The following is a 19,154-nucleotide window of genomic DNA, read 5'->3' on the forward strand; positions in this document are numbered from 1 at the left end:
ACTCGGTGAATTAACTGAGTTAGTCCATACCGCCATATAGTTCCGCCGTTTGCTAGCAGCAGGTACTCCTGCACGGTGGAGCCCGGGCTGCGAACACACCAATATCAATAAAAACATCTCTATTTACTCAGTGCATTCCGCTAGCCCTAAAGGTACCTTCACACTGAGCGACGCTGCAGCGATCCAGACAACGATCCGGATCGCTGCAGTGTTTGGTCGCTGGAGAGCTGTCACACGTGATTGGGTCTCTAAAGTCTGCCAAAAATGCTGAGTGAAGACAACAGTTACCGCGGAATAATCCCGGAAATGAGCGGAAATTTTTTTGGGTGATCTGGAACATTTATGCATGACAAGCATGCAAAAGAATGGGAAATCAGGAAGAGGGCATACACTTTTTCACACAACTGTAGGTATACAATTAACAACCCACTGCATTTTAGTCCGTTTGGAGTCATTATTCTCTTACACCTCAGGTCAGTAAAATGGTGAATTAGTGTGATGAAGTGGTTTAAAAAAAACTGAAAACATAACATTTATAAAATAAACATTTATTCCCATCCTTTGAGGCCAGGTGCACATGATTTGTAACTAGCATCTCTTTGGACGCAGAGCATGTTCACTGCATCCAAAGCGCTGCCATCTTTTGAATGCCGGTGAATCCGCATGTGTTCACTGGACCACGCGGATTCACCGTGTTCAATACACTCTATTGATGAAAATTCTTATGCGGAGACTTGCGTCTCCACAAGAGAAAATTGATGTGCTGTGGTCTGAAGAGACGCGCCACATGTCAGTCTTGCGGGTAATCCGCCGGCATCTGTGGACGCATAGTGGGCATGGGAATTCTTGAAATCCCATCCACTATACTGTAACATCTGGCCGTTGTGGGTTGGATGCCACATAAGTACACAACGTGAAACCCGCAGCAATTGTTGTGCACATACCCTTACATTTCTTATCCAATAAGATTCTAAAATAGTTACAGTTATCCATTAAGGTTATAAAATAGTGCAAGTGTCTTGGATGGGCAATCAAGATTACATTATCTTCTCATTTTCAGCCATTTCCATGTCTTCCCTTGAGCTACTCATAGCTTTTATTAGTTGATAGCAGGTGTTGTCAGACCTTTTTCATCCTTACACCTGTTCTCTTTTTCCTACTTTGTTTCTGCAGGTAAAAAATGTGATGAACCTGATATTAAAAATGGAGCGCTTTACTACAATTACTTTTTTCCAAGGAGTCCTAGAAGTACAATAGATTATAAGTGTAATACAAATTATCTGTCACTACAAAGACAATACTGGGGGAGAACAGAATGTACTAACTTTGGATGGAATCCTGAACCAAAATGTTTACGTAAGAATTTGTCCAGTTTGCGAACTCTCTTGAAAATAAAAGATTATTTTGAACATAAATAGATAGTTTGGTTTAAAGCATTTAAGCTTCATTGTAGAATTAAAAGTTGAACAAATGTCTTTTACCCTTTCTTTATGAAATCATTATTTTTCAAAAAATATCAATGTACAGTCCGTTCTGAGACCTAATAACACCCATATTTAGGGATGAGCGACCTTTACTTTTATAGGATCGGGTCGGGTTTCACGAAACCCGACTTTTTCAAAAGTCGGGTCGAGTGAAATCGGCCGATCCTATAAAAAAGTCGGGGTCGGGGTCGGCCGAAACTCGAAACCCAATGCAGTGCATTGGGTTTCCATGGTTCCCAGGGTCTGAAGGAGCGGAAACTCTCCTTCAGGCCCTGCGATCCATATTTTAGTGTAAAATAAAGAATTAAAATAAAAAATATCGCAATACTTACCCTCTGACGCGCCCTGGTACTAACCGGCAGTCTTCCTTCCTTAGAATCAGCCTTCCAGGACCTGGCGGTGACGTCGCGGTGACGTCGCGGCTTGTGACGGCATGGGCGGCCGCGCGGCCAATCACAAGCCGCGACGTCACCGCGACGTCACCGCCAGGTCCTGGAAGGCTGATTCTAAGGAAGGAAGACTGCCGGTTAGTACCAGGGCGCGTCAGAGGGTAAGTATTGCGATATTTTTTATTTTAATTCTTTATTTTACACTTTAATCTGAATTCCGATACCAATTCCCGATATCTTAAACATATCGGGAATCGGTATCGGAATTCCGATTCCAGATTCAAAAGATCGCCGACTTCATGGCCGACCCCACACTGGGGTCGGGTTTCATGAAACCCGACCTTGCAAAAAGTCGGCGACTTTTGAAAAATCTCGACCCGTTTCGCTCAACCCTACCCATATTCATGAGATCATTCAAATGCTGTCACTTATCAGAGAACTAGAAAATCTCACTCCAAACCAGATGGTCGTCTACATCATTGTTTGTAAGCCCAAACCAGGAGTGCGTGAAAAATGCAGAAGTGGTGATGGTCACGTTTTTCTATTATACTTTTCCTCGGATTGGCCCACTCCTGTTTTTGACTTACAAATAGTTAGGTAAAAAAAATCATCAAATACTCAGCATGAGAACGTGGCCTAATGAAGACCAATTTAAACTGATTAATTGATTGACTGATATGAAAGTACATTGGAAAACTGTACAGCCTTTCGTTATCCATAGAAATTAAATGAAATATTAATACATTGTCAAAAATTCAAAATACTATAGATGCCTTCCATGATGCACTACAGTGTAGCTTCCCTATGTTAATTGTGTAGTGTAGTTGCTTATTCCATTTTTGATTAATAAAGAACCTTACCCATGAGTGTCTGGAACCTAAGGTTAAAGGGATATTTTCAAGTTGTCATTTGAGCAGCTCAGAGCAATGCATTGTCCTACCTATTTCCCATTTTCTTGGTTTCTGGTAGGGCGGGCACACTTTTTTGAGTGACAGTTCTTGTGAATAACAGAGCTGTAGTATTAGTAGACCAATAAAGCTCAACAAAAGTTCTGCTGTAACACATCCCTCATTAAACAAGCACATTTTTTGAGGCAGTAAGAGCAGAAAGCCACCATGAGGAGACCTGCTCTGAAAGCTGCAAGGGCTAGTGATTTTGTAAGATTTAATAAAAAGTATAAAAGCCTGGAGAGATGTAGCTAGTATGCTAGGAGTTAACCTCTCTTCTGGAATGTAGCTACTGTCCACAATTGGCTAGGTTCTGGAAAGGTTCTAATGGCCAAGTTCCATGGAAACTATGTGAAGACTAAGAAAGCTAACAGCTCTCATTGCAGGAAAACTGCAGTAGATAGAAACAGCAAGTCAATTGCAAACTTGCATATTTTTATGCTGTCTAATTAATTCAAGCAATTTAAAGGGAATCTGTCAGGCTATTTGTGTGTAGTATATTAATGGTAACCTGAAATGGTGCTTGGGAAACCCTTTCAGGATATGTAAAATTTTATTTCTGTACCTGGCCCATTTGTGTTGCTGCCATCCCTGGACATATTTATTTTCTCAAGCAGGCAAGTCAAGCATATGTAAATGGCAAATGAATATTCAACCCATCCCCGTCCATAATACCACCCACGTCTCTGCACTGGTGTCGCTGAATGAGTCGACCACATTATTACCAAGGATTGGATTGCAATCCTAATACTGGCTGTCTGTTCTTCTGATCTAATTGGAGTGTAACATCTGCATTGAATTACATGCTGTCACACCCGGGTCAGGAGATTCCATGGGCAGTCTGAGCATTGCTATGCAATCCTGGGGCAAGAAACTGAGCAGTCTGACTGAATCAGTGACGCTGTCCATGAAGGGTGGGCATGATTATGGAAGGAGGAAAGGTTGAATATTCATTTACCATTTACATACAGTATGCTTCACTTGCCTTTGAGAGATAAATTTACAGCAAAACAAGGTGGCCATATACAGAAATTAAAATTACATATCATGAAAGGGCTGCCCAAGCCTTATTTCAGGATACTATTAGTATACTACATGAAAATGTCCTAACAAATTCTCTTTAATAACTTGAGAACACCTATTTAAGTCCCCACAAAGAGTTTATGGTGATTTTTTGACATAGAATATTTTTGCTGTGCAGCGCTTTACAGTTTCACTAGAGTAGATAGAACTTATTGAAATCTCATGTGCACTGTGCAATTTTCAATTCCTCAATATGTCAATGCCTCTTGCGGGTACGCTGAGTTTTACAGTGGGTACAGAAAGTATTCATACCCCTTTAAATTTTTCATTCTTTGCTTCATTGCAGCCATTTGGTAAATTCAAAAAAGTTCATTTATTTCACATGAATGTACACTCTGCACCTCATTTTGACTGAAAAAAACAGAAATGTAGAATTTTTTGCAAATTTAATAAAAAATAAAAAACTGAAATATCACATGGTCATAAATATTCAGACACTTTGCTCTGACACTCATATTTAAGTCACATGCTGTCCATTTCCTTGTGATCCTCCTTGAAATGGTTCTACTCCTTCATTGGAGTCCAGCTGTGTTTAATTAAACAGATAGGATTTGATTTGGAAAGGCTCACACCTGTCTATATAAGACCCCACAGCTCACAGTGCATGTCAGACAAAATGAGAATCATGAGGTCAAAGCAACTGGCCAAGGAGCTCAGAGACAGAATTGTGGCAAGGCACAGATCTGGCTAGGGTTGCAAAATAATTTCTGCAGTACTCAAGCTTCCTAAGAACACAGTGGCCTCCATAATTCTTAGATGGAAGAAGTATGGGACCACCAGGAGTCTTCCTAGACCTTGCCGTCTAGCCAAATTGAGCAATCGTGGGAGAAGAACCTTGGTGAGAGAGGTAAAAAAGAACCCCAAGATCACTGTGGCTGAGCTGCAGAGATGCAGTAGGGATATGGGAGAAAGTTCCACAAAGTCAACTATCACTGCAACTCTCCACCAGTAAAGCCTCTATGGCAAAGCAAAGTGGCCCAATGGAAGCTTCTCCTCAATGTCAGACATGAAAGCCTGCATAGAGTTTGCTAAAAAACACATGAAAGACTCCCAGACTATGAGAAATAAGATTCTCTGGTCTGATGAGACGAAGATAGACATTTTTGGTGATAATTATAAGCAGTAAGTGTGGAAAAAAACAGGCACTGCTCATCACCTGTACAATACAATCCCAACACTGAAACATGGTGGTGGCAGGATCATGCTATGGGGCTGTTTTTCAGCTGCTGGGACAGGACAACTGGTTGTCATTGAAGGAAACATGAATGCAGCCAAGTACAGAGATATCCTGGATGAAAACTTCTTCCAAAGTGCTCTGGACATCAGACTTGGGAAAAGGTTCACCTTCTAGCAAGACAATGACCCTAAGCACACATCTAAAATAAAGTAGGAGTGGCTTCAGAACAACTCTGTGACCATTCTTGACTGTATAAAACAAAAAAACGGAGTATATAGATCCCAATACACATATTTAAAAATATACGTTTTTTATTAATCAACAATATTCTGAAAACATTACATCAGTAAATACATATATAGCACAGGATAAAGTGAAGAGGAAACAGATGGTAGCGGCGAAACAGAAAGAAAAGTATATATCACATCCCTGGGGCTGCTAGTACAAGATCACTAGTATAAGGATTTCAAGCAGCTTACCCATCGTGTATGGATGTCTTTCCATGGGGGGGCTGCGTGTGGAACTTGGAAAGACATCCATACCTGATGGCTAAGCTGCTTGGTACTTATGAATGGTAATATCTTTGCACTGTGGCACTTTAACTAATAATTTAACTATGGGAGATTGTGGCATTTTGTTACATGAAATCCTTATACTAATGATCTTGTACTAGCAGCCCCAGGGATGTGATATATACTTTTCTTTTTGTTTCGCCGCTACCATCTGTTTCCTCCTCACTTTATCCTGTGCTATATATGTATTTACTGATGTAATGTTTTCAGAATATTGTTGATTAATAAAAAACGTATATTTTTAAATATGTGTATTGGGATCTATATACTCCGTTTTTTTGTTTTATATATATTGGGGAGTATCCTAGGCTGTCCCAGAGATTTGGGCAAAAATATTGGGAGAGATATATTTATTTTCTCTCGGCCAAAAATTTATGATAATTTTTGTGAGTTTTGTGTGGAGACCATTCTTGACTGGCCCAGCCAGAGCCCTGACCTAAACTCAATTGAGCATCTCTGGAGAGACCTGAAAATGGCTGTCCACTGTAAGATTGCTCTCACTAAGTGTATTGGGGGACATTCGCTTGGCACGGGATTGACGTAGACAGGCACGATTTTTGAACACAAAACAGTCCATACGGTTTATTAAAGGGTCATAAACCGGGTTATGCACAGTTCATATTATACTTTTCATCAAACACAATAGGCACCAACTGGTGATATTAACTTACAGCTTTGTCTTAACACTTCATTTACGGCTTTAACTCACGTTTACGGCTTTGTCTCACAGACACTAAACATGCTGGACCTTTCACTTCACCCAGTTACCATGGGTGTCTGTACGCCGTACACTTCACCAATGTCCCAAGTCACATACAGCGCATATGACACTGGGTCGCGGTCTCTAAACACGCCGAACCTCACTCCGTTCAGTCACCGTGGGAGACCACACAGTTCATGGAACATCACAAGCACCAACAGTCTGTATAGGTACCTGACGGGAGCTCCTGCTCCACCTGCTGACTCCTCGTCAGTCCACTCCTCTGGGAAAGCTGCCTCACAGGGATCACCAACTTGCATGGCGGCATATCTTAGTCAGTCCAGACCCACCGAAGGACGGTAGCTTCCCCCAACATAGACCATCCAGAACCACAGTCACTGTGTGCTATTCAGGGATCCGGTCCTACTCCCAGAACCTCCCAACACTCCAGCATGTGTTCTTCAGGAAGCCTCCTCCCCACATGAACCGCACATGTGACCTGTCCAGGTGCTATTCAGGACCTCTGTCCAACACCCCAGGCCACCAGGTCCAAAGCCCCACCATGTGCTATTCAGGACTCCTGCTCCCAGGAAATCCAACACAGATGGTTCAGTGTGCTATTCAGGGATCCGGTCCTACTCCCAGAACCTCCCAACACACAGGCTCTCCAGGACCTTCCACTGGAACCATGCAGGAACATGTGACCCACACCCTGGTCACATTTTATATCCTTAACCACTCCCCTGGATGGGAGTGTGGATGTGTGGCTAGTTTGTCCCACCCATCTCACACAACTAGCCTAGTAAGTCTCCCTTACAGCTACACCATACATACAGTCATGGCCAAAAGTATTGACACCCCTGCAATTCTGTCAGATAATACTCAGTTTCTTCCTGAAAATTATTGCAAACACAAATTATTGGTATTATTATCTTCATTTAATTTGTCTTAAATGAAAAAAACACAAAAAGAATTGTCCTAAAGCCAAATTGGATATAATTCCACACCAAACATAAAAAAGGTGTGGACAAAAGTATTGGCACCCTTCGAAAAATCATGTGATGCTTCTCTAATTTGTGTAATTAACAGCACCTGTAACTTACCTGTGGCACCTAACAGGTGTTGGCAATAACTAAATCACACTTGCAGCCAGTTGACATGGATTAAAGTTGACTCAACCTCTGTCCTGTGTCCTTGTGTGTACCACATTGAGCATGAAGAAAAGAAAGAAGACCAAAGAACTGTCTGAGAACTTAAGAAACCAAATTGTGAGGAAGCATGAGCAATCTCAAGGCTACAAGTCCATCTCCAAAGACCTGAATGTTCCTGTGTCTACCGTACGTAGTGTCATCAAGAAGTTTAAAGCCCATGGCACTGTGGCTAACCTCCCTAGATGTGGACGGAAAAGAAAAATTGACAAGAGATTTCAACGCAAGATTGTGCGGATGTTGGATAAAGAACCTCGACTAACATCCAAACAAGTTCAAGCTGCCCTGCAGTCCGAGGGTACAACAGTGTCAACCCGTACTATCCGTCGGCGTCTGAATGAAAAGGGACTGTATGGTAGGAGACCCAGGAAGACCCCACTTCTTACCCCGAGACATAAAAAAGCCAGGCTGGAGTTTGCCAAAACTTACCTGAAAAAGCCTAAAACGTTCTCTGGTCAGATGAGACAAAAGCAGAGCTTTTTCGGCAAAGACATCAACATAGAGTTTACAAGAGAAAAAAAGAGGCATTCAAAGAAAAGAACACGGTCCCTACAGTCAAACATGGTGGAGGTTCCCTGATGTTTTGGGGTTACTTTGCTGCCTCTGGCACTGGACTGCTTGACCGTGTGCATGGCATTATGAAGTCTGAAGACTACCAACAAATTTTGCAGCATAATGTAGGGCCCAGTGTGGGAAAGCTGGGTCTCCCTCAGAGATCATGGGTCTTCCAGCAGGACAATGACCCAAAACACTTCAAAAAGCACTAGAAAATGATTTGAGAGAAAGCCCTGGAGACTTCTAAGGTTGCCAGCAATGAGTCCAGACCTGAATCCCATCGAACACTTGTGGAGAGATCTAAAAATGGCAGTTTGGAGAAGGCACCCTTCAAATATCAGGGACCTGGAGCAGTTTGCCAAAGAAGAATGGTCTAAAATTCCAGCAGAGCATTGTAAGAAACTCATTGATGGTTACCAGAAGTGGTTAGTCGCAGTTATTTTGGCTAAAGGTTGTGCAACCAAGTATTAGGCTGAGGGTGCCAATACTTTTGTCTGGCCCATTTTTGGAGTTTTGTGTGAAATGATCAATGTTTTGCTCTTTGCTTCATTCTCTTTTGTGTTTTTTCATTTAAGACAAATTAAATGAAGATAATAATACCAAATAATTTGTGTTTGCAATCATTTTCAGGAAGGAACTGAGTATTATCTGACAGAATTGCAGGGGTGTCAATACTTTTGGCCATGACTGTATACACACTTGAGGGACTACAGGTCCCAGAACAACATTACATCAGACTTACTACGCAGACTCCCTCTGCGACACATATCGGCCATTCACAACACAGCCAGTCACTGTTTCACCACCATTATAACAACAAATATGCCTCCATGCACAATCCAAGGAGCACTCACAGCGCCCCCTAGCTGTCACAGGGGTCACTGCATCACACCACCAATGTCCACCATTCAACCTGATGGAACTGGAGAGAATCTGCAAGGAGGAATGGAGAGGTTCCCCAAATCCAGGTGTGAAAAACTTGTTGCGTCATTCCCAAAAAGACTCATGGCTGTACTAGCTCAAAAGGGTGCTTCTACTCAATACTGAGCAAAGGGTCTGAATACTTATGACCATGTGATATTTCAGTTTTTCTTTTTTTAATAAATTTACAAAAATTACTGCATTTCTGTTTTTTTTCAGTCAAGATGAGGTGCAGAGTGTACATTAATGAGAAAAAAATATAACTTTTTTGAATTTACCAAATGACTGCAATGAAACAAAGAGTAAAAAATTTAAAGGGGTATGAATACTTTCCGTACCCACTGAATGCAGTTTGTGGATTTTCCCCAATGCATTAGATGCAGAAAATCCACAGGTATAAAAGTGTGTGACCCACCTATGACTATATCAATAATGTTTTGTCAGAGTTAAATATTAAGAAATATCAAACGCTAAGTGTCAAAAACTTAATTTAAAACATGGCATACCAAAAAAAGACAACACAAGTAACCTAATGTACCCAATACAGGTGCTTCTCATAAAATTAGAATATCATCAAAAAGTTTATTTATTTCAGTTCTTCAATGCAAAAAGTGAAACTCATGTTATATAGAGTCATTACAAACTGAGTGATTTATTACATGTGTTTATTTTGGTTATTGTTGATGATTAAGGCTTTGCAGCCAGTGGACACCCAAAAGTCATTATCTCATTAAATTAGAATACTTTATAACTTTGAAAAATGATTTTAATATAAAAAATGTTGGCCTACTGAAATGTATGAACAGACATAAAATGGAGAGGCGGCTGGTAGAAGTTTAGGGTGCGGGAGGGAAGAAAAGGATGACGGCCGTTTCGCGCTTATGCGCTTCTACGGGCCCTGGACCCGTATAGCCCTAGAATTGCACTTTGCATATATCACTCTGTATGGCACCCACTTTTCGTGCCTATATGTATGTGCATATTCCTATGTGTGTGTTCTATTTTTTATCATTCACCTTACCCTCATATTTGTATGTTTGTTTACTTTTGTCTAATAAAATTGACTGATTTTTTATGGTAGTTTTGTCTATTATATTTATTTGCTATGGGGCATTATGCTCTCTGTAATTTATATGTATCTTACTGGGATTGATATGGCAGAATGTGCATGGATTTCTGCAATTAATATTCAGATGGATGTGACAGCTGCAAAAACTTCTACAATTATTCCACACATGAATATACACAATTTCTGGAAGGAACACGGTGCATTTACTATCATGTAACAATGCTAAAAACAAACAGGAACTCATATAAATGTCTTTGCATCTTATAGGACAATGTTCCAACAACAAGGCGTATTTTGAAAATGCTGAACTCGTAAACTTACAATCAAACTATCTGGAAGGAGAAGCAGTGAATTTTAGGTGTAAATCTCCTTTTCAGACACCAGATGGAAAGACCACTGGAATTAGAACGTGTCTCCCTAATGGAGAATTTACTGCAGCAAAATGTTCAAGTAAGTATAATTGATTATTTTTTGGATATATAGGGTTGTGCAAATCAAGGTATTAGCAGGTGTTGCTAAGTTCTGCAAATGAAAAAATTGTCAAGCACCAATCTGAGGCATACAAGAGGGGCATAAATGCCAGGTAGAATAGGATTTATTTTTAGCCACATGAAACATTAAAAATCAGATCAAGTCTTGGATAATTGGCACATTGATGAATAGGAGGCATCGCGCAATCACCACTTATTGTTAAATGATATGGATAGAATCATTGAAATAAGAAACCTTGGTTTATCAATCTGCCTGCTTCCTACCAGGTCCGGACTGGGACCTACATTTAGTCCAGGCATTTGAGACACACATGCTCTCTTGCTATGAAGAGAATATGAAATATGTTTGTCAATTTGTGGATTTCTCAAACTGTATATCACATACAGAATACAAATTGCTGACATTATGTAAAATGTAAGATTTCCGCGAGAAAATTTAGATTTCTCTTAATGGGAGGCAAAATCATATTTTTTAAAAAAACTCCATGACCTTAATTACTTTCAGTTAAAAAACAATCACATTCATACTGCACCTGGACCCACAACCAATTGCCGAGATGCTAGATGGGGGATTTGTATAAGTATGGCCCTTCCTAACAGAGGAAATAAAGATTTACTATAAACTAAATGCAATTCCATAATTCATGCTGGGCCTCTTTACTCTTGATTATTAGGCAATATTGGGATGCTGTACGGCAAAGCATCTTTTTAAAATAAAGTTGTACCATCTAAACACTAGATGAGGTTAAATATGTAAATACATGAAAACAAACAGGATGAAATAATAAATAATGAACAAAATACATTTTTATTAAATACAAAAATAAAAAAAAACCTTGTACAAATTACAAAAATGGAAAATCCAGAAAAGATTTTTTTTTAAAGCAATATGTGAAGCAGCCAACTAAAAGAACGCTACACCACACCATAAGAAGACTGAAATTACAAAAGTGGTCTCTAGAAACTCTGGTATGCTGCATAATAATAATCAATTGAACAGTACAACCTTATATAAATGTGAGGCTAATATGAGGGAAATCATAAGTTTTGCTGAAACCACACAAAGCTAATGGCCTAGTAATCTAGCCATGGAGTATATTTTAATGGAGAATATGAACAAATTATACGATGAGGAGGAGCATGATAACTCATCAATAGATAAAGAAATATCTACGGTATCTGTTCATATCACAAAAAAAAAAAATAGAGTGTGATGACTAAAAACGAGCAGTGAATATATAAATTAACCAATAAATGGTGACAAAACCATGGAACCAAAGCAGACCAAGATGACAATGGATAAATATTATACCAAAGTATTGGGTAATGCCAGGAATACCCAAAGATAAAATGATGAAAAGGCCTAACCCCCCCCCCCCCAAAGCAATAATAACACATATTAACTCCATCAGGACTGATGAGGTATATTTATACATACATTGGAAATGTTTATTGTTTTTATGCTAAACATAGGGAACAAATATAGTGTGAATGATTTCCAGTATTACCAGTGTACAGTACAGGCCATTAAGGAATGTTTTGTCTATAACCCTATACATAGCTGCGTCAGAGTATACGTAGATTTATATCTGACAGAAGAAGCCTTCATCTCATACATTGACAGCTTACATTGTACAGAGCCATTCTTAGAGTGGTTCTGTCATTCCAGTTTAAGAGGTCTTTCCTAAGTAGTGACCCTTCCCATAGGAAGCTAATATTTCATGATAATGCAGTCATTGATTTAAACCCCTTCCCAACATATAATGTACCTGTACGTCATATGATGTACCTGTAAGTCATATTTAGCAATGACTTGCCGAAATATGACATACGGGTATCTAATGGAGATCTTGTGGACACAGGAGTTGTGCCCGCACGAGCGCTGTCAGGGGCTCGGTTTACGTGGTAGCTAGTGGTGAGCGAGCACTAAAATGCTTGGGTGCTTATTGTTAGGTCTCGAGTTCCCGCTTCTGCACAGGGGGAATCTCGAGCCATCTCCGCTGCGGTCTCCCATTCTTATCCAGCCGCAGTGGAGTCTGCTCAGCAGGGACGTCGGTCCCAGCGTCTTGCTCAGTCTCACTCTGTACAGAGAGTTACTGCTGCTTCTTCAGTTTCTGCCATTAAAGTCAGTGCTGGTCAGCAGCGAGCGGACTTCTCTGGGACTAAGTCCTTGTCTGCACACACTGAGCATGCCCAGGGCAAGATCTCCCATTGGAGATCGAGGGTCATGTGCTCAGGCTCTGCAGCACATTCCATTGGTCCTCTTGGCAGGTCTTGGAAGGGCAAAGTTTCTGTGGCCACTTCCTGTGCTGCAACTATATAAACTGCGCATGACCGCACGGCCATGCGCTAGTGTATAATTGTTAATGTGTGTATGTTGTGAGTGCAAGTCGTCCTTGGATACCCCTACCCTATTGAATGTCTGTTCGCGGAAGGTGTATGGTTGCTATCTAGCGCCCGACTTATCCTACAGCACGAATCACACATTACAGCGTCCAGTTGCTGTGACCGCCAGTACGGCGCCGTGCACTTCCTCTGTGCTTTCCTTACCCAAGCCTGGGTGGTTAGTGGCGTTCGTCAGTGCGGCACCGCATGCACTCTTGTGCCTTAATATTGTTATATAGTTTCCTTACACACCCAGTTGCGGTGTTGTGCCAGCAAGGGTCTAACAGGACTTCAATCCTAGTTGGGGTTGAGTTCGCTGACTACTTGCTCGCGCTCTATGTGCGGTACCGCGGTCCTGTGATGCAACAGGATCGCTTCCTTCACGCTGGGTGAAGTCTAACCCACGTGTGTATACTTATGAGTACCGCCATATAGTCCGTCATTACTTGGCAGCTGGTTCCATCTCTGCACGGTGGACCCCGGGCTGCGAACGCACCATACTCTATCTGTCTTATTATTTGGTGTGTTCCGCTAGCCCTAACACTTATTGCTCGGGTCGAGCAAATGGAATACTTGGGTATTCGACCCGAGCAACGAGCCCAATGTAAGTCTATGGGAAACCCAAGTGTTTTAACCACGATGCCCCCCGGGGGTCCTTTTAAGGTCTAAAAAGTCTGAAACTGATGGAAACACTGCTGAAATGACATGGGAACATCATAGGGATCACCCCTGGAAGAATTTCTGTCTCCAAGGTCACAGCTGTAAGCAATGTTGTCAGAGTTTCACGCAATTTTTACAGGTGCACCAAAGAACATACAAAACAAAATGTATTTTGCTGGGAAATATGTTAAGGTACATCCTTTCCAGGGTAATGACTTGTATATAAGGCAAAATAATTAACCTCAGACCAAAATGTTCCTCCACCACTTGGGCTATGTTCACACGCAGCGTTTTTGATGCATTTTTCAACTTTAACATTGCTTTCAACCAATGCAAATGCATTCACTGGGAAAGGTCATTGTTACATTTATTTGTCTATTTTTAGAGGGGCATTAGGCGGCATTAATAATCTTAAAGGGCCGTTATTAAACAGTGTGTCTCCTATGCTGTTATTGCCTATGCAGAGAGTGACTGGGCTGCCAACAATTACAATGCACCCCAATACCCCTTTCACGTGAGGTACTGGAGGACTTCCTGAAAAAATGTTGCGTTGAATGGAAGACCTGTCCTGCTACCAAGTCATATGCACCCCAATAAGCCTTTGAACCCAGGTACTGGATGGCCACAGGAAAACCTACTTCACATTCTTCAGTTGGTCCTGCCATACTGTTTCCTTATGCATTGAATGCAAGGGCCGCATTGACCCAAATTTGCACACACCCCAATCCCCCTTGGAAGAAACATGGAGGAGGGCCTCATAAAGAAAACCATCCCATTACAAAGGAGTAGGTCTCCTAGACTTGTAATGCCCATGCACTAAGTTTATGGGCTTACAAACATTTCCCCATGGGAGAAACATTTTTAAAAAATATTTAATGGGCATCACAGACACCCTTGCTAAAACATTGACTGTCTGTAGCAGCACAGAACACTTGAACCCTGGTGATCTAGTGGTGGAAAATGAGAGGTGGAGGAAGGCCTCATTAAAAACTAGGCCCAAATTAAAGGAGCGGGTCTCCTAGATTTGTAATGCCCATACACTAAGTGTATGGGCTGACAAGCATTTCCCCATGAGGGGGTACACTTTAAAAAAATATTTAATGGGGATCATAGACACCCTTGCCAAAACAATTGACTGTCTGAAGCAGCAAAGAACATGTGAACACTGGTAATCTAGTGGTGGAAAATGATGAGAGATGGAGGAAGGCCTCATTAAAAACTAGGTCCAATGTAAAGGAGCATGTCTCCTAGACTTGTAATGCCCATACACTAAATGCATGAGCTGACAAATATTTCCCCATGGGGATTACAGTTTTAAAACATTATTTATGGGTAGTATCATAGACACCCGTGCTCAAAAATTGAATGGCTGTAGCAGCATACATGTTCACCATGGTGATCTAGTGGTGGAGAGAGGAAACATTGATGAAGGCCTCATTAAAAATTAGGCACAATACACACTAGTGTGTGGTTTGTGTACGAAGTAAAAGATGAGCTGACGAGCAAGATTGCGGGCCCGTGACCTAGCTCGTGTGCAGGAGCAGGCCTCACAAAGACCACATGGACAGGTACAGCAGCCCCAAGGACCCCGGCCGGCAGTCAGATCTCAGCAGCCAGCGCCTGAGCCTTTGCTCATCAGAAGAGGGCACCAGAGAGGTCCGCAGGCAGCGGCAACAGAGAGATCATTGTCCGAGGTTCTGCAGATGTCAGCTGGACTTGCAGAAGTGTCTATCGGGGAATGGGGCGGCAGTAGGCATGACTTCATGTATCAAAGAGAATCAGCCGCACTCAGGTAGTTGAAGGTTATGCAAGATGTGTGGTTTCTTTATTCATATATACACAATATCACCAGGTGCTTTTTAGAAATACAGTAGTGGCGGACCATGTGATTCAAATAAGGTTAACGTTTCGACCAAGGATGGTCTTTGTCAAAACCTCACTGCAAGACAAATATAAAGTATAAGTGTACTGTACATATAAACATGAATGCATGGTCAAAAGGAAAATCAAAATCAAAAAGACAACAATAACTTCCGGTCCAGAAAGTATGACAGATATTATATACAACTGTATGACAGATAATCTGTCATAAAAGAAAACAAAAGCAACAATCTGTGTAATATCTTATAGGGATCACAGTCCCAAGAGTGCAGGCAAGAGCAAGACTATTAAGAGGCAATGTATTACATCAAATAGGTATACTCAGGACAACCAGGTGCAGCGACCAAGTTGCTGATGCAATATACTGACCTTATGCCAAAGAAGTAAATATAAGAGAAGAGAAAGCCAAGTCCCATAGGGCTGGAGGAGAAAAAAGAGTGGAAAAAGTATGAGGAACAAGAAAAACAGATGTAGAACAATGAAAGGAAATACATGGATAAACCGCCGCAATTACCAGCTACGGTAGACGTATGAGGAAGCGCGTTCGCCTTTTGGGGGATGTGGCTTCCCCATACGTCTACCAGAGCTGGTAATTGCAGCGGTTTATCCATGTATTTTCTTATACTTCCTCTTATATTTACTTCTTTGGCATAAGGTCAGTATATTGCATCAGCGACTTTATCACTGTACCTGGCTGTCCTGAGTATACCTATTTGATGTAATAAATAAACCACACATCTTGCATAACCTTCAACTACCAGAGTGCGGCTGATTCTCTTTGATACTTGGACTGTTTGTTCAAGCCTGCACCAACTATTTAACAGTGTGCACATCATTTTCCTGGATACGGCGTGACTTCCATGACGTCAGGGTGAACACCTGGCAGACTATCGAACACGTCCAAAAATCAAAAGCTGGCACCTCTGGAACCAAGATTACTCTTGTGACCAACCACATCAAGCTGGTGTCCTGACCACAGTGGGCCCTGTACCAGTGTCAAGTTGACTTCAACTCCGCCATGGAGTCCAAGCGTTTGCGGTATGGCCTCCTGTACCAGCATGAAGAAACCATCGGGAAGGCGCGGGAGTTTGATGGAACCGTGTTGTTTTAACCAAAAAGACTGAATAAGGTCACTGAGGTGTTCAGCCAAACTCGAAATGGAGAGAAAGTGAGGATAACAATCACCCTGACCAATGAGCTTCCACTGACCTCGCCCACCTGCTTCCATTTCTATAACAATTTTCCGAAGACTCATGAAGATAATGGATATGAAGCAGATAGGATGCAACTATTACAACCCGAGCGACGCCACTGAAGTCAAAGCCCACCGATTTGCCCTCTGCCTGGGGTTTTCCACCTCCATCCTCCAGTACGAGTTCAGCATCATGCTGAGCATTGATGTCAGCCACAAAGTCCTCAGGAACGAGACTGTGTATGACATCATAAGCAGCCTCTACTCCTCGTGTGGCCCTCAGAGGTTCCAGGACGCCTTATGCAAAGAGCTGATCGGACAGATCGTCCTCACCAAGTTCAACACTAAAACCTACCGTATAGACGAGATCACCTGGAACATGACTAAAGCGTCCACCTTCAAGAAGGCAGATGGAAGTGAGATCAGCTTTGTGGACTACTAAAAGAGCCAATACAATGAACAAGTGAAAGACATGATCCAGCCGCTCATCCTGAACATCCCCCGGAGGCCCAAACTGGGAGTCACAGACGGAGCGATCATACTGGTGCCAGAGTTCTGTCACCCAACAGGTCTGACGGCTACAATGAGAAACGACTTCAACATCATGAAAGACCTGGCCATTCACACCCACTTACCACAAGAACAGAGGGAGAGGCAAGTTGGGAAGTTCATGAACTACTTACACAACGATGAAAGCGTTCAGAAAGAGCTACTTGACTGGGGGCTGAATTTCGATACCGAACTGCTACAGTTCGAAGGGAGAATCGCACCTCCGGAAAGAAATCATGCAAAAAGACAAATCTGCTGAATATAATCCACAGTTTGCTGATTGGTTGCGAGAGCAGAGGGGTCCCGTCCTGATCAGTCCCCGAGATATGAATAATTGGCTGCTCTTTTACACCCGGAGAAATTAGGTCGCAGCGAACGCTCGTCTGCAGAACCTGTTCAAGATCACACAGCAAATGCCCATCAAGATGAACCGGGCGGTGTTGGTTGAAGTCAAAGACTTTTTGGTGAATTTAAAAAAAAAGAAAAAAAAGAATAGAACAAAGCTAGCAGACAGAACAATGCAACTTATGCCTGCAAAGTTACGATTTTTACACCACAGGTACACCAGGCCTCAGCCTGACATAACCAGACTGTATACATTTTCTTTCTTCATTTTTTTTTTGTAAAACAATAAATACTGAGTATACCAAGGCTAGCAGACAGAACAATGCAACGTATGCCTGCAAACAGAAGATTTTTACACCACAGATACCCCAGGCGGGTGACCGAGATAACAGACTGTATAATTTTTTAGTTTTTTTTAGTTTTTTAAAACAATAAATACTGAGTAGACCAAAGGTAGCAGACAGAAGAATGCAACGAATGATTTTGACACCACCGATATACCAGGAGTCAGCCAGAGACAACAGACAGATCAAAATGTGGCCTTTTTTGGCACACCAAAATTTAGCACAATGATATGCGATGCGTGTGGCGTACAACATACAGTGATAAATATAACAACTGTGGCTATTTTTTGGGCAGCCAGCTAAAGTTTTTTGGGGCAGCAAAATGGTGTCCAAAAGTGTTTTAAAACACTACAAAATATTAGATAGTACCCCCCAAAAAAAGGACAGATTGTTAGGCCCACTCACATCTAATGCCTGGGCTCCCCCATAGATAGGTAAAATATTATATTTTTACGCTCTTGTAATGCAATGACCTGGCTGTAGCCTGCAGCGTGACCAAGCAAATAAATGTAGAAAAAAAGAAGGCTATGGATTTCTTTATAACAAAATGAGCAGTTATAATCTTAAAAATAAAAATAAAAAAAAATGCCACGGATAACTGCAGCTAGGTATATATAAAATACACAGCAGCAGACAGTAATGGAGCCTTTTGATATATGTAGGGAGACCTATACGTTCATATACAGTGCCTGCAAGCCTTGCATTTATGTGGATATGGGCACATAGACTCCCCTGCCCAACTAGCACAATTAAAAGCAAGGCCTAATGATAAGGAGCGGGTCTACTAGGCTAGCAACTCCCATACATGAAGTGCATGGGCTGAGAAACATTTCCCCATGGGGGGTACCTTTTTGAAAAATCTTTTATGGACAGGCTTGGCAAAAATTGGACTGCCTGTAGCAGCACAGAACACGTTAAGTGTGATGATCTAGTGGTGGAGAATGAGGAGACATTGCTGAAGGTCTCATTAAAAACTAGGCCCAATGTAAAGTAGTGTGTCTCCTAGATTTGTAATGCCCATACACGCAGTGCATGGGCTGACAAACATTTCCTCAATGGGGATACATTTTTAAAAAAATATACTATGAGCATCATAGACACCTTTGGCAAAAATTGGACTACCTGTAGCGGCACAGAAGACGTTAAGCCTGGTGATCTAGTGGTGGAGAATGAAGAGACAAAGAAAAATCATACTGAAATAA

At 41.6% G+C, this 19,154-nt stretch overlaps 1 protein-coding gene and 1 pseudogene across 2 annotated transcripts in view; both read left to right on the forward strand.

Annotated features, from left to right (window-relative positions):
* Nucleotides 1–19,154, forward strand: part of LOC138647923 (complement factor H-related protein 4-like) — an 804,152-nt gene that overhangs the window by 216,489 nt on the left and 568,509 nt on the right. For both annotated transcript variants that reach the window (XM_069737286.1, XM_069737287.1), the window contains exons 4-5: nt 1,174–1,356; nt 10,373–10,555. In XM_069737286.1, the coding sequence (XP_069593387.1) occupies nt 1,174–1,356; nt 10,373–10,555 (366 nt within the window). The remainder of the gene's footprint in view (nt 1–1,173; nt 1,357–10,372; nt 10,556–19,154) is intronic.
* On the forward strand, nt 15,132–18,740 carry LOC138647435 (piwi-like protein 1 pseudogene; annotated as a pseudogene).

The sequence above is a fragment of the Ranitomeya imitator genome, chromosome 8 (genome assembly GCF_032444005.1).
Source record: "Ranitomeya imitator isolate aRanImi1 chromosome 8, aRanImi1.pri, whole genome shotgun sequence".
Taxonomy (NCBI): Eukaryota; Metazoa; Chordata; class Amphibia; order Anura; family Dendrobatidae; genus Ranitomeya; species Ranitomeya imitator.